General features: G+C 39.3%; 1 protein-coding gene across 1 annotated transcript in view; it reads right to left on the bottom strand.

The window, feature by feature from the left end:
- The window catches only part of LOC122759559 (MAGUK p55 subfamily member 3-like), a 34,693-nt gene that overhangs the window by 1,030 nt on the left and 19,004 nt on the right, over positions 1-14,659 (bottom strand). The window contains exons 5-18 of the mRNA XM_044014487.1: positions 14,563-14,643; positions 13,283-13,420; positions 12,013-12,094; positions 11,138-11,223; positions 10,970-11,044; positions 9,996-10,192; positions 9,841-9,905; positions 8,843-8,860; positions 8,010-8,051; positions 5,414-5,575; positions 5,195-5,275; positions 3,519-3,612; positions 3,156-3,264; positions 2,402-2,521 (exon numbers count right to left, since the gene is read on the bottom strand). Coding sequence (XP_043870422.1) covers positions 2,402-2,521; positions 3,156-3,264; positions 3,519-3,612; positions 5,195-5,275; positions 5,414-5,575; positions 8,010-8,051; positions 8,843-8,860; positions 9,841-9,905; positions 9,996-10,192; positions 10,970-11,044; positions 11,138-11,223; positions 12,013-12,094; positions 13,283-13,420; positions 14,563-14,643 — 1,350 coding nt within the window. The remainder of the gene's footprint in view (positions 1-2,401; positions 2,522-3,155; positions 3,265-3,518; positions 3,613-5,194; positions 5,276-5,413; positions 5,576-8,009; positions 8,052-8,842; positions 8,861-9,840; positions 9,906-9,995; positions 10,193-10,969; positions 11,045-11,137; positions 11,224-12,012; positions 12,095-13,282; positions 13,421-14,562; positions 14,644-14,659) is intronic.

Genomic DNA, 14,659 nt, shown 5'->3' with positions numbered 1-14,659 from the left:
GTATAGTATGTCGTCCAAAATGTGAAAAAAGTCATATAGTATGTCTTCCAAATTCACCTAAAAAAGTCATAGTATAGTATTTAGTCCAAAATGTGACTAAAAATTCATGATATAGTATGTCGTCGAAAATCAGGCAAAAAAGTCATGGTATAGTATGTCGTCCAAAATCAGTCAAAAATCTCATAGTATAGTATGTTGTCCAAAATCAGCCAAAAAAGTTATGGTATAGTATGTTGTCCAAAATGTGAAAAAGTCATGCTATATAGTATGTCTTCCGTAACCGTCAGTGGTATAGTATGTCGTCCAAAATGTGAAAAAAGTCATGCTATAGTATGTCTTCCAAATTCACCTAAAAAAGTCATAGTATAGTATTTAGTCCAAAATGTGACTAAAAATTCATGATATAGTATGTCGTCAAAAATCAGTCAAAAAAGTCATAGTATAGTATGTCGTCAAAAACATGACAACAAAGTCATAGTATAGTATGTCGTTCAAAATCAGTCAAAAAAGTAATATTATAGTATGTCGTCCAAAATCAGTCAAAATAGTCATACTATAGTATGTCGTCCAAAATGACACCAAAAAGTCATAGTATAGTATGTCGTCCAAAATGACAATTCAAAAGAGTAGTATATAGTGGTCAAGCCCAAAATCAGCCAAAAAAGTCATACTATAGTATGTCCAATATCAGTAAAAAAATTCATAGTATAGTATGACGTTCAAAATCTGTCAAAAACATAGTATAGTATGTTGTCCAAATCGTGACTAAAAAGTCGCAGTGTAGTATGTCGTCCAAAATGACTCAAAAAGGTCATAGTATAGTATGTCGTCCAAAATCACCCAAAAAGTCATGGTATAGTCAGTCAGTCAGTCATCATCATCAGTCAAAAACGTCATAGTATAGTATGTCGTCCAAAATCAGGCAAAAAGGTCATGGTATAGTATGTCGTCGAAAATCATTCAAAAAAGTCTTAGTATCATATGTCATCCAAAATTACCCAAAAAAGACATATTATAGTGTGTTGTCCAAAATGACCCAAAAAAGTCATAGTATAGTATGTCGTTCAAAATCAGTCAAAAAAGTCATGATATAGTATGTTGTCCAAATCGTGACTAAAAAGTGGCAGTGTTGTATGTCGTCCAAAATGATTCACAAAGGTCATAGTATAGTATGTCGTCCAAAATTACCCAAAAAGTCATAGTATAGTATGTTGTCCAAATCGTGACTAAAAAGTCATGGTATAGTATGTCTTTTGGCAAGGGCCTTGCTTTATGGAGGCTGCCATTTCGTGCTGCCATGTTTCTACAGGAGCCTGAATGGACCACTTTACATCAGCATCATTTCTGGTATGTGAAGGCCACCGTAGCTGGGAAAACACTGAAACAGCATTCCGTCATGAAATAATTTCTTCCTTTGAAAATGTATATGCAGAAAGAAATGACAAAAAATAAACACAACATCCAAAACAGACAAAATAACCAGTAAAAGAATATATGCAGGTAGGGGTGTCAAATTATTGTGTTTATTCTGATTAATTACAGTCATATATAGCGTGCTATGGTTTTTAATCGCGTTAATCTAATTTTTAATCTACTGTTTCTGTATACGAGTTGCTTTTTTATAAAATCCGTTTTTATGTGTTGAGCTTCTTGTGGTTGTAAAACAATGGTCAGTCGCACCCTGAAGTGGACATTGGTTGTCATTGTGTTTGGAGGCCAGGGTGAGGAGCGATGATTACAGAGAGGAGACGTGAAAATGGAGGAGCATGTGAGAGTTGTCAGCCCAATGAACGGGACATTTACATTTCAAAAACTCCCCCACGGCACCATTAGTAAAGGTAAAGTGATATGCCTTCTATGGAAGAAGGAGTTAGCTTACCACCAAAGCAGCTCAAGTTTAGCCTACCACATCAATGCAAAGTACTCAGTCGCGAGTGCAGCCACAGCTAACGTTAGCAGCGAAGACGTTAGCTATTTAGCGAGCCATAGCAAATCTCTTCGCCAAACTAAACTGGAGGAGAACAACCCCGCGTATGAGCAGGTCTGTGACTGAAAGGCTACTTTATATGGACCTAAAGTTTTATTTTATTTGTATTTTCTAATTATTTGGAGTTTGACAAAAGAACACAGCGGAATGTAAATGGCTGCATCTGTTTAAGTTTGTTAAAACAATAAATTACTTTTCAAAGTCATTTTATTTTTAAAATGACTTTGAATTGATTAAAAAAGAGATTAATTAGATCAATTAATTACAGATCATAATTAATTAATCGCTCAATCTCTTCACAGCACTATATGTAGGCATATACACAACTACAATAAGAGTCTATTAATGCTTACACATGAGCATACACATTTTTCAATTACTGCTTCTTTATTAAAGAAACACAATTCTACTTACCGTGAGGCCTATGCTAAGGGAGGAAGTGGAGCCGAGCCATTTCCTCTGACTGTCAAAGAGCCGAGGCCGCACAAAGACGACATAGGGCTTGAAGACAGCAGTACGTAGAATCTTCAGTGCCTGGATGTGGAGGTAGAAGCACCTGCTTATTTACTTATGACAGTAAAATACAGTAAAATACAGTAGGTATTCACCAAATTTACCTGATTGTAAAACTTAACCAGTATGTAATATATTGAGATATATAATTCCACCAAAGTCCATAGAACAAAGCAGCATTTTTATCTCACAGCTGCTGTTCCACTGCTGCCTTGTTTGGTACGTTTGCATCACTTTGGTTACTCTAAGTAAAGGATTTCAAACACAGAACACCACTAAATAAGACATTTTAATTTAGTGATGGAGTTCAGTAGTGGATCAACAACTCCACTGTCACTGTGCTGTGATGTAAAATTGCTGTAAAATTTTCTCCATGGACTTTGGTGTGGGGGAACGAGCGGTTCACAGAGCAACACAAACTTAATTTCTTTATCAGAAAAGGTCGTCTAATGGTGAGATGAAGTGAGTAAATGTAAATATGTTGTAGATTAAAGCGGGTGCAGATCTTATCAAGTGGGCTTGTTGATAAATCTGCTTAAATCACTTTTGAGGCTGATTCTTGGCACAGGAAATGCACACATTATAGATTCAAATATTTAATACATGATCCTAAAAACATGAAATCATGAAATTAAAATGTTATTTCACTACAAACCTCTGGTTGCACGTCCACTAGACAGGCTTTGTTCTGATCCAGTACTCTATGGATGGACTCCAAACTGGTGCCGTACAAATTATCTTTATACTCCCCGTATTCTATAAACCTGCAGAAACAGAAGTGACATGAATGAATTTCACTTATTTGTCTGAATTTGACTGGAGTTTTTTCTCTATACTGATGTCTCGTGTTTGCTCATTGAATTATTGGCTTTCTCTTCTCTCTATAATATTGTAATGGTCTCTGTCTTACTCTGTACAGTGTCTTGTGATTTATACAACTATACTATACTATACTATACAAATAAAGCTGAACTGAATTTGTCAGATAGTTTTGTCTTATTCAGTCTGCGGGACTTACTTGCCCTTCTGGATGTCGGCCTCAAACGCTGCTTTGGTGATAAAGTGGTACTCCACTCCCTCTCTCTCATGACATTTCCGGGCTCGAGTGGTGTCTCCAGACCACAGGTTCAGTCGCAGGGAGCAGGGAGACAGAGAGGGGAGAGAAAACAGCTCACTGAACATCTTCCTCTATCTCATACACCACACTATAGATGTTCACATGTAATGGAATATATTTAATATCAAGCAATCTAATGACAGGAAGCAAACAAGAGAATAAGCTTGAAAATAAAACAGTAAACTATGACAGAATTAGGGCCACATTGAGAAAAAGACTTCGAGAATAAAGTTGTAAATTTACGCGAATAAAGTCGCAAAATTTACCAGAATAAAGTTGTAAATTTACGAGAGTAAAGTGGTAAATTTACGAAGTGGTAATATTCTGTTGTTTTAGAAGAGGAGAGTTGTTAAAATGAGGGCCGTGGAGCAATTCGTGGAATTGTACTTTAGAATAGGTTTCACAAACAAGGAGATACTTCATCTTTTGGCACATCAGCATCACATTGTCATCAGTATCAGGATTTAAAAGTAAAAGTATAAGCAAGAAAATGCATCTTTTCCGCAGAAAGAACCAGGCAGACTTGGAGGAAACGGCTGCTTTTGTGGAGGGGGAAACAGCTGGAAGTGGTCGACTGCAGGGTTACCGGTGGATGCATCAGCGGGTCATTCAGAGGGGTATCGTGGTTTCTCAAGAAACAATCTGACTGATGATTAAGATTTTGGATCAAGCAGGAGCCAAGGTCCAGAGAGCACGGTGTCTCCGACGCCGGCAGTACACCTGCAGAGACCCCAACACCTTATGGCATATGGATTCATGATAAACTAGCGATTTCCTCCAAGTCCGCCTGGTTCTTACTCTCCTCTTCTAAAACAACAGGTTATAATATTACGACTTTAATCTCATAAATCTACGACTTTATTCTCGTAAATTTACGACTTAAATCTCGTAAATTAAGACTTTATTGTTGAAGTCTGTGAACAATTTTTTTTTTCTCAATGTACTCTGTCGTAGTAAACAAACCAAAGGGGCTTGAAATAAGATCAAATGACAGAAAACCTCACAACAACAAAACAATCCAAAGTGAGTAACAGCAAACTAGGGGTTAAGAGGGTCTACCAACTCCCAGTTAGATTGCTTCCATCTTAAAGGGGAATTCTGTTATTTTTTTCAATGTGGGATATGAATAGTACTCACAAAAGACTTTTAGAATTGGTGCAGTCGATCAGTTTGGCAGCTATAGCAACAGTGTGTGCAGTGCTTGTTTTCACCAAAAAATGACTAGAGTTGTCAAATGGCCAGTGTTGGGCACATTCCTTAAAAAAGTGATTACCATGAAACTTTAAATTCAAATTATTTACAATAAAATTGAGTATTAAATATGTTAATGGATGAATTGGACAATTAATACAATACATTGTACACTAATCTACACTATTTTAATGTTGCTGTGGTGTGGGCTTGTTGGACCCACACATTGAATGGATTAAAAGGATTTCACTGGCTGAACCAATTGTAGATTTTTGTACGTACTATTCACTTCCACACGCACATTTTTAAACATACGGCACAGGTTGAAAACTCCCAGACTGTCCCTTTAACTATAGCTATAACTATAAAAACCTCCAGAGACTCACGAGGCACAGCCAAACCGTAGCTTTGAGGGTTGTCGGCGATCACCTTCTGTTTGAGCTCAGTGATCCGAGCACCCAGCGAACCTGAGGCCACACACGAGAGGAGAGGGGAGAATAAAGTCGATTATTAGGGCAGCAGGTTGTCTTCAAACTCGTCATAAAACATTTTTTAAAAAAAATTCAACTGTCCCTTTTTGTCATCAAACCCCACAGTGGACGTACCTATGAGTACGATGAGGCGGGGCCTCTCTCCGGGGCGGGGCTGGTGTTGCATTACTTCTTCATATATCAGGAAGTCTGAGTGATTGGCGTCTGGAGGTGTGTGAGGTTCTCCCGGTGAATCCTGATGATCTTTCCTGAGGCGGAGACTTCTGCGCAGGCTGGCTGTGATCAACCGTTTATGACACAATAAAATAATGAAATGATAATAGTTTAGTCGAGAGGAAACGAAACACACTTGTTGTGGCATAACATCACACAACACAGATGCACTGAACACCACCAGAAGAAGTTTAGGAAGAGTACCTGAGTAAAAATCCCATGAGAAAGCATGGCCACAGAAGGCAGGGGCTGCCTTACTCTTGGGAGAAACTACAGCTTATATTAGACCATTGATTGAAAAGCAGCTTTACCGCAGAGATGAGGTGAAGCCATGCAAGCCGCAGTGGCTGTCTCCATACACAACACACGCAAATGACCACCTGCGGTGTGTAAGTGTGTGGAGGAGACACTGTTAGTGAGAGTAATGAGCTGTACTGTACCACACACACACACACACACACACACACACACAGCCTGTCACAGTGAGGGACATGACAATGCACCTCCATTACAAACGCTGCCACTCATCAACTCCTGACAGATAACGACATTAACCCTTAGTGCCGCAGGTGCACCCATGGTAAACTGCCGTGGGAATAACACACAACTCCTTATATGGACATCCTGGGGTGTGTGTTTATAGGCCACATATTCAGGCTTTAAAAAGTTATGATTCATTTTATATCGCATTTCAGTATTGACATAAAGTAGCAATAATTGTGCAGAATTATGATACAAAATAGAGCTTTTTTCTTTTCAAAATCAATCCGATTTTTAAACATTTTGAGTACTTTTTGCCTTAGGTGTGTTTATATAGTTGGTGAAATTATAATTTTTTTCCATCAGATTGTCTAGGTTGTGCTAAAAAAAGGATATGAGACTATTTTTGCACATTCTTACGCATAACCTCAGTATATACTGTACGTTTAAACATAGTAATGGAAAAAAGTAGCCAATAATTATATATATGTATATAGATACATAATTACAGCCATAACTGAGAAGCTCTACGCTGAGTTCACTGTGGTTGTATGATCGTTAGAAACCATGTGGAGAGCAGTGAAGAAGGCCCTGCAGTGTGTGACGAGTTAAGTTTAAGGGATTTATTTGAATATACTTGGACGAGGAGAACAGAGGCAACATCGGGGACACGCATGTACACAGCCTGACACAACCTGACCCATAATCATCTGTCCAATGACCTTTAACATCTGTCATTTGAATCAGGACGACACAAACTCTCTCTGGACTAATGGGCTCTGTGCTCCCTCATTATCTATGTTTGCACCAGGCTCTTGTACCTTGAAACTAACTCAGTTTGTACAACACGTGTGTCAAACCCAAGGCCTGCAGGCCAAATCCGGACCACCACACGGTATAATATGTTACGTCTCTCCTGCTCCTCCTTTGACACACTTATTAACACCACCTAGTCCTTAAAGGTAGGGTGGGAGATCATTTTCTGGAGCGTTTTTTTACTGTATTGCTTAAAATCCTCTTCACACCCCAATTATAAATAATGAATTAATGCATTGGCACAAAAATGAAAAATGTCAGTCACCTGTGGAACAGACAGGCTGTAAAAACACAATCCAAGGTCATATTGAACGGCCAGAACAAATTAACTGGATTGTGATGCATCAATCAAACTGCCCCGACTCCCCTGTGCGCGTACCCCACATTAATCGCACAGACTAGACAATCCAGTCAAGACGCAGGACCGCACACTCGGTTCTAAACAACATTCCCACTCAACTTGCTCTCATTGTTATTGCCGGGTTCTACTCACGCCCCCCAGTTGCTGCTCAGTCATAATTATGAAACATGTTTCATATTTATGACTTGAAATCAGGAAGACTCTGATCCTTTCGATGACGATCATCTTTTGGTCACATAATCTGTTCAAATCAGTCTAAAATCAGAAGCACCAGTGATTGTCAGAAATCTGGACTGAAATCTGAAATCCAGTTATCCTCTTGTGTGTCTACAGGCCTACTGAGCTACAGGAACACAGCACAGGAAAACTGCATTACTATAATACTGCTGACTTCACTGGGACATCTATCAGAAATTATTTACCGCATAATATTTCCGACATTTATGTTTTTTGTGAGTATTCTGATTAAAAACATTAGTCCAATGTTGATCCCATGGGTAAATCAATTCATCTTATTTTAAGAAAAAAGTATTATTTAATCTATAAACTGGCTTTGTTCTGAATGTTATGTTATTTGACCTCGTCTGGGACCCAGACACTCCTGCTGTACAATAACATGTTTTTTAAAAAGCTAGAGTGCCATGACAATGACATATGCCCTCTGTGGTGTTCCCAGATTACACCAGGTGTTCTCTAGCCTCGCCCTCAAATCACAAACAAAGCAGCACAAAGCAGTCCACTATACAAGTATGCGGCTTCTCTAAAGACAGGATGGATTAGCACATAGATTTAGCGGAGATGTGATGCCACATGTGATTAAATGCATCGAAGACTCCTCACCTACGTCCTTTCCATTAAGAGCAGCCTCGCTGTCGCCGTCTTCTGTGGGGCGGCAAGCAGGGAAAGAGGACATTGTAAGAGCAGGAGGGAGACACCGATGCTAAGCTAATTTGTTGGTTATGTACAGTGACTTTTTTGTTTGTGTAGAGACAAAACGTAAAAAGGATTCTGATCCAGATTCTGCCAAAGAGCATGACAACAACAGCACACTTTTGAGTCCCAGGACTGCGTATGTCAAATTTAAAATCAACAGCCCCTGCAGCTGGTTTCACCTACACACGTGAACTTTGGCACACATGTTAATCAGGATAAGATGTAGAATAAAGTCTCTTGGACCTATCACCAAAACCCAACAGGTAGGCAGCCATTTTGGATCAAACAGCCATGTTGGGCCAATGCAGGCGATTTCACAAATGTGGTATTAAAGAGAACTCCTAGAGCTTTATTGTGATCAACTTCCCATTTAGTGAAGTCACTGTGGGCCTGATGAGGATTAAATGTTATGAAATGCTTCACTTAATATCACACGGTTTTCCCATAGAGGATCCTCAGAGCAGCATAAATACCCACAATCCTTTTTACTTTACAAACTTTCTACTTTTAAACATAGTTTGTACATTAGCCAACATTGTTGGCTATATGTTGTGTCATTTTACTTTATTATACTATACATGCAGATGTTGTTGGGCAGAACCTCTCAATTTTCCATTTGTGCATCCCTAGAATTCTAGGACGGAGTCTTGAAAGGATCCTCGAGACAGAAAGGATGATTGTGATGATTGTGTGAGTCAGAAATGAGCGCAGAGCTACAGTGTGAGGGTTAGTCCACGTACCTCTCTCAGCACGATCGTCTGGGGACAGCAATGCAAGGAACAACACACAGTATCACTGTAGAGCATAATATCTGTTTCATTATGAAGTATATTTCCTCAAATTCACCATAAAACCTCAAAACTGTCTCTGTAATTCAAATGGATAGTTCACAAGGAAACAGAACACATGAACAGTACACGACTCAACAAAAGACTCCCTTCATAAAATCGCATAAAAAGTGATTTCACACACACAAACCACTGACTTCTGACTTGTAAAGCAGTTGTTTTCAGTGTAACTGAATGAAAATGAAATATATTTGTTATTTGTTCAGTACTTCCTCCATGACCGGAGCACAGACTCCATCTGTCACTGGACTGAAATAGAGCGGCAGAGTTTGTGATGCCACTTGCGAACAGCAGTGCTGTCGCTAAATACACCAGATTCCTCTGTTAAATATTGAGATTTTAGACATTTCCCTGGTCATTGTTGGAGATTAACCCACATTTTTAGGATTGTTAAGACTTTTTAACTGATCTACACTTCGGCATTGTTCGGCTTGATTCTTGTGTCAGACGTCTCGTCTTGGGACGTCACTCTGACCAATCAGTGACCGGCAGTCTGGTCATTCATAGTATCGCCTCAGCTAGCTTAGAACCTGATACTAAATAAAGTATACACCATGTATCTTAGTACGTCATATAAATTCACTTCAAAAAACTATCCTTTTATGGTAATTAAAGAGAGTGAATACACGTTGAAGGCTTTTACATTGAGCTTACATGCAGATAGATATGATTAATAAAGTATATAAAAATTGTTGGTTTTCAGACCACTTTTTACTTTTTCCAAAACTTGTGCTGGGGAATGAAATGACGGATTATGGTTTGTTTTTTTCCAGAGATTAACTGCAGATCCCTTGTCCCTTTGGTTTGATTTGACCTGTGATACAAGCTTTATCTGTGCATCCAAGCTTCAATCATGGTTGTGAGGTCAGTGGAAGTAAAACAGGGCTTACATGTGGAAGCTTTCGACGACACAGGAGAAGCAGAGGAACCCGTTTTCATCCGGTACCGAAGACGCCTGGCAGCAAGAAAAACAGATGAATTCCTCTTCTAGTGAAAGAATACATGTGTATCTATCTATTCTATGTTTGTTTTATGCAGCCTATACCTCTCCTGGAACTGTGTGGAAGGGATGAGGGCTGCACGCAGGTTACAGTCACCCACTTTCTTAGCCTGCCACCAGGTGGCGTCCTCCTGGCTCACCACCTGAAGAATGTCTCCCCTTTGAAAGGGAAGTCCTGCCTCCTGACATGGCGTGGCCTTGTCGTCAAAGGGGGTGTAGTCAAACAAAGCACGAAGGTAGACCTGGAGGGAGGAGACAGCAGATTCTCTGAGCATTCATGACTTCTCGTTTTTTAAGAACAATTTAAGATTGAAGATAAAGTCAAGGTGAGTCAAGGTGGAGACGGTTCGGTCACGTGCAGAGGACGGAGAGCGATGTTGAAGATGGAACTGAAGATGAAAAGACGACAGAGAAGGTTCATGGATGTTGTGACGGAGGACATGAGGACAGCTGGTGAAACAGAAGAGGACACAAGGGAGAGGACAGGATCTCTGAGGCCAAGATGACTAAGATTAAGATTAAGACTAAATTAATTTCTTAATAATCTGCCGTGGCCACTTGTTATTGATCAAATAGCCAAATAGTTCAAATGATGCATTTTTGTTGTCATAAAGAATAAAAGTCGCAAAGTCAGTAAAACCTTATATTTTCATCCAAAGATAATTTTGTTTTTGTTGACCTATTTCACATATGTAGTATTTAGTTTATAGATGATTGTTTATTGAAAAGACTGAATATATTCACACTACAGTGCAGACCTGAAATGCCTGGTGGCTGAAGTTTGTATAATTTGTTATTATAAAACAGTTAAAGTTTATCAGATGGAAAAAATATTGCTATTGTTTTTTGGTGGTGTGTATATGTAGTACATATACTGTACATATACACACAATATATCAATTATTTGACATTGGCTGCCTGGATTTCTAAAAAAAATGACATTGTCTGTAGAAAAACCTCATATCAGTTGAAAATGACATGTTTACACGAGGAATTGTGCACTGAGGCAAAGTGCTCACCCTGCTCTCCTTCAGTTCGTCTTCCTCTGCAACAGCTGGGATGATCTTGAGTGTGATGGATCCTTGTGACTGGGACTGATGGGAAAAAAAACAACAACAAAACTTGAACCACTGTAACCACAGCAACCATCAGCCACATTTTTGTTTTTTTCTGTTTTTCCATTTTACCAGAATCTGACTGATCTCATCCGGCCTCTTGTGGGTGATCAGATTTCCGTTGACCTCTCGAAGCTCATCCCCGACATGCACCAGACCTACAGACATAAACACACAAAACTGCAGTTTGAGAGGAAGTTAGGACATTAAGGACATTTAAGACAACGAATCTCAAAATACACAATGTCATGGCTCTAATCCAAAGGACTATGGACCACATGTGGCCCTCCAATCAATTCTCTTTCTCTCTAGGGGTCACCACAGCGGATTAACCCAAATTTAATCACAACATCACCATAAATATTCCTCTTGCGATGTCATGACGGACTACGTTCAGATCATTTTAAGATTATATCGCCCACCTCCTAGTTTTGGACTGTTTTTCACTTGATTGGTTCAGCGGCCCCCAGGACATGTGCGTAATTTGGGACCCCTGCTCTAATCTCAAGGATTTGATCTCTCTTTTTCATGTGGCTTAATCATTACATTGCCCTCAGTGAAGAAAGTTCACGTCACACAGTAGGAGCCGCATTATCCTACCTTTCCAAGAGGAAAGGAATTGGGCTTGAACCCGGAGGGCTGCTGGTTCAAATCTCAGGACAGGTCAAGGGCTTTGTTGCAAGGAACTGAACAAGAAACCCAATCCCCCACTGATCCCCCCCGGGCACAGATAAGTGCTGCCCACTTCTCCTGCACCTGATTTGTGTGTGTCCAGTACTGGTGAGGATGGGTTAAATGGAGAAATCAAATTCAATATCACTAATTGGTGTGTGTGCACAAAATAGCTCACTTTACTTCATCTGTGGCTCTTGGAATTTAAAAAGAAATGTAAATACGGGCCTGCAGAATGCACTCAAAAAACACAAATGTGACACTGCTGGTCTCACCGCTGCGGTCAGCCGCGCCTCCCCTCATTATTCTGGCCACGATTACAGCTCCCGTCGCCTCATCTCTCCGAATAGTGGCTCCCTGGTAGAGAAGACCAGGCGATAAATCAGATTTCCACACACTATAAGATCTAATCTTGGCTCCAGTGAGCACACAATCCTCTGACAATCCTCTGACAGAGTGGTGCAGGTTGCTATTGTTTGCTGCAAAATTTCAATATCTTTGTCAGAGGAAATGGCAAATTTTGCTTATAGCACAGTCACAGCAAAATCCCCATATATCCCAAAATTCAAATAAGAGAAAATAAAAGTGTGCTTAAGCCTTTAACACCTAAGCCTTAAAATGTCCGTCTAGACTTATTTTAACCATAAAAGAGCCAGAAAATGTCCTGTGACCAAGTGCTTTTGCCCAATTTTCCAGAATAACTTTCAATATCTCACAATTATTTACAATCTATTGTTAAAATCACCAGAGAGGGGAGAGTTGGAAAAACACCTGTATAGTTTCCATTTTTTTGGCCTGTTTTTGGACATTGAGACAAAAGTTCAAACAAACGCTATTTTAAATATGTTTTATACAGTAGATAATATTTTCTTCATTTTAAATTGTTAAAACACCATTTTAACATGCAGTAAATTGTAAATAACTGCCCGATACTGAAAGTTATTCTGGAAAAATGGGCAAAAGCACTTACTCACATGACATTTTCTGGCCCTTTTATGGTTAAAATAAACAAAAAAGTCCAGACAGACATTTTTAGGCTTAGGTATTTAAGGTTTAAGATTCAAATAGTGGCTTACATAACATTATAGTTCCTCAGTAATGAGTCATTCAATGTTCCCCCAATTTAAAGCAGTTTATTCATTCTATCATTGCCTGACTAGAGAACTGATAGTCATGTGTGTCCATGATTAGTTTATTTAAGTATCATAATCTATGACAAGTTTCTTTGCTTGAAGAATTCCTATTAATTTTATTTTTCTGCCATTAACATAAATCGAGACATAAGGAAAGAAATCATGGGGGGATGGAAGAAATCTTAGTTTTCATGTCTTCTCTTGTCAAGATTCAAGATGTTTATTGGCTATTTGTGCATGAACAACACGAGAGTCTGGACACATACAGTAGCAATTATTGTGCAAAACGTCCAGAGTCAGTCATTTGAAAGTCAGAGAAAACGAGACACAAAGAAATACAAAAATAAACGTGGAACAATGAGAAGGCAACAACGATCCGGCTGGAGATTCAACACAGTGAACACAAACTCACCAGAGGCTCCTTGTTCTTCACCAGTCGCACGATCTTCACCGACTCTTCCTCCAGATCTTCAGCCAGGTCTTCAGGCAGCGGCGGCAGCACTGGGTCAAAGTTCTTTTGGGCCACTGTGTCGTGGGCTGACAGCACTGCCTGCATGAAGTGAAGAACTCAGTGATCAGGCCCCGTCATATCTCATACACGTGGTTATTCTTTACCACCCCAATAGACCACACTGCTCTCAAGTTCTACTTCAAACTTTCCTCTTTAATTAGTGAACTCTAAACCATCACTTAGTTAACATATTAAAGAACAGTAGATATCTTTCGCTATGGTTAGATATCTAAATCATGTGCATCTTAAGTTAATTGGTTTATTTTTTTTGTGTTAACCCTTTAACACCTCAGCCTCAAAATGTCCATGGGGACTTTTTTTTGTTTATTTTAAACCATAAAAGCACCAGGAAAATGTCCTGTGACTAAGTGCTTTTGCCCATTTTTCCAGAATAACTTTCCTTAAAAACGAAAGTTAAACTTTTTTTAAACTTTTGTTAAAAAAACATTTTAAAATGAAGAAAAAACACTATAGTTGTACCTGGACTACAGATTTGGCGTGTTAAATTTGAAATTTGAACAGTATAAAACCTATTTAAAATGACATGGAAACTAAGTACAGGTGTTTTTCTAACTCTCTCCTCTTTGGTGACAGACACTGATTCACCGGCTTCCTGCAACAGGAGTGAGTGAAATTACCGTAATAACCACAATTTTCCGATTGCACAAACAACCGCGTAATTACAGCAATGCAAAACACGCTCGTGCACACTTTGAATATTAAAGTTAAAATGAATGCTAGGATACTTTTGTGATTTTACCAACCTCTAAGGTTAAAAAAATTACACTGACTTGGTCATTTTTTTTTCCACATTTGCATCAATAATAGTCAAGTAAAAAAAGCTTAGGGCCCGGCCTGCTGTAATGTGGACAGCAGGCGTTTCCATAACAGAAATGATCAATTTTTAAAGAAAATTTTGAAATGTGCATGTGGCTTAAATATAGACTGAAGAAAATCTATGGAAGACAACGTTCTTAAAAAGGAGGAATAACATCTTCACTGGCTAATGTGTGTTTAAACACCATCATCATGATGAGGCAGACTTGTCAGAGCTCAGGTAGCTCGGTTATGTAACACAATCAAATCCGGGCCACTCATGGTGAAGGAGGCCGTGCTAATTAAGCTGCTGACGCAATCAAAGAGGGAACGGGTGGATGTCACACACACACACACACACACACCTTGAGGTGAGGAGTGTTGAGCAGGAGCAGCAGTTCTCTCTCGTCCTCGTCCAGACGGCCGTTCTGAAGCTCTTCAGAAAGCTGACGACGTGAAAGC

Source organism: Solea senegalensis, linkage group LG18 (assembly GCF_019176455.1).
Source record: "Solea senegalensis isolate Sse05_10M linkage group LG18, IFAPA_SoseM_1, whole genome shotgun sequence".
Lineage (NCBI taxonomy): Eukaryota > Metazoa > Chordata > Actinopteri > Pleuronectiformes > Soleidae > Solea > Solea senegalensis.
This window is presented reverse-complemented; position numbering and strand designations above follow the sequence as displayed.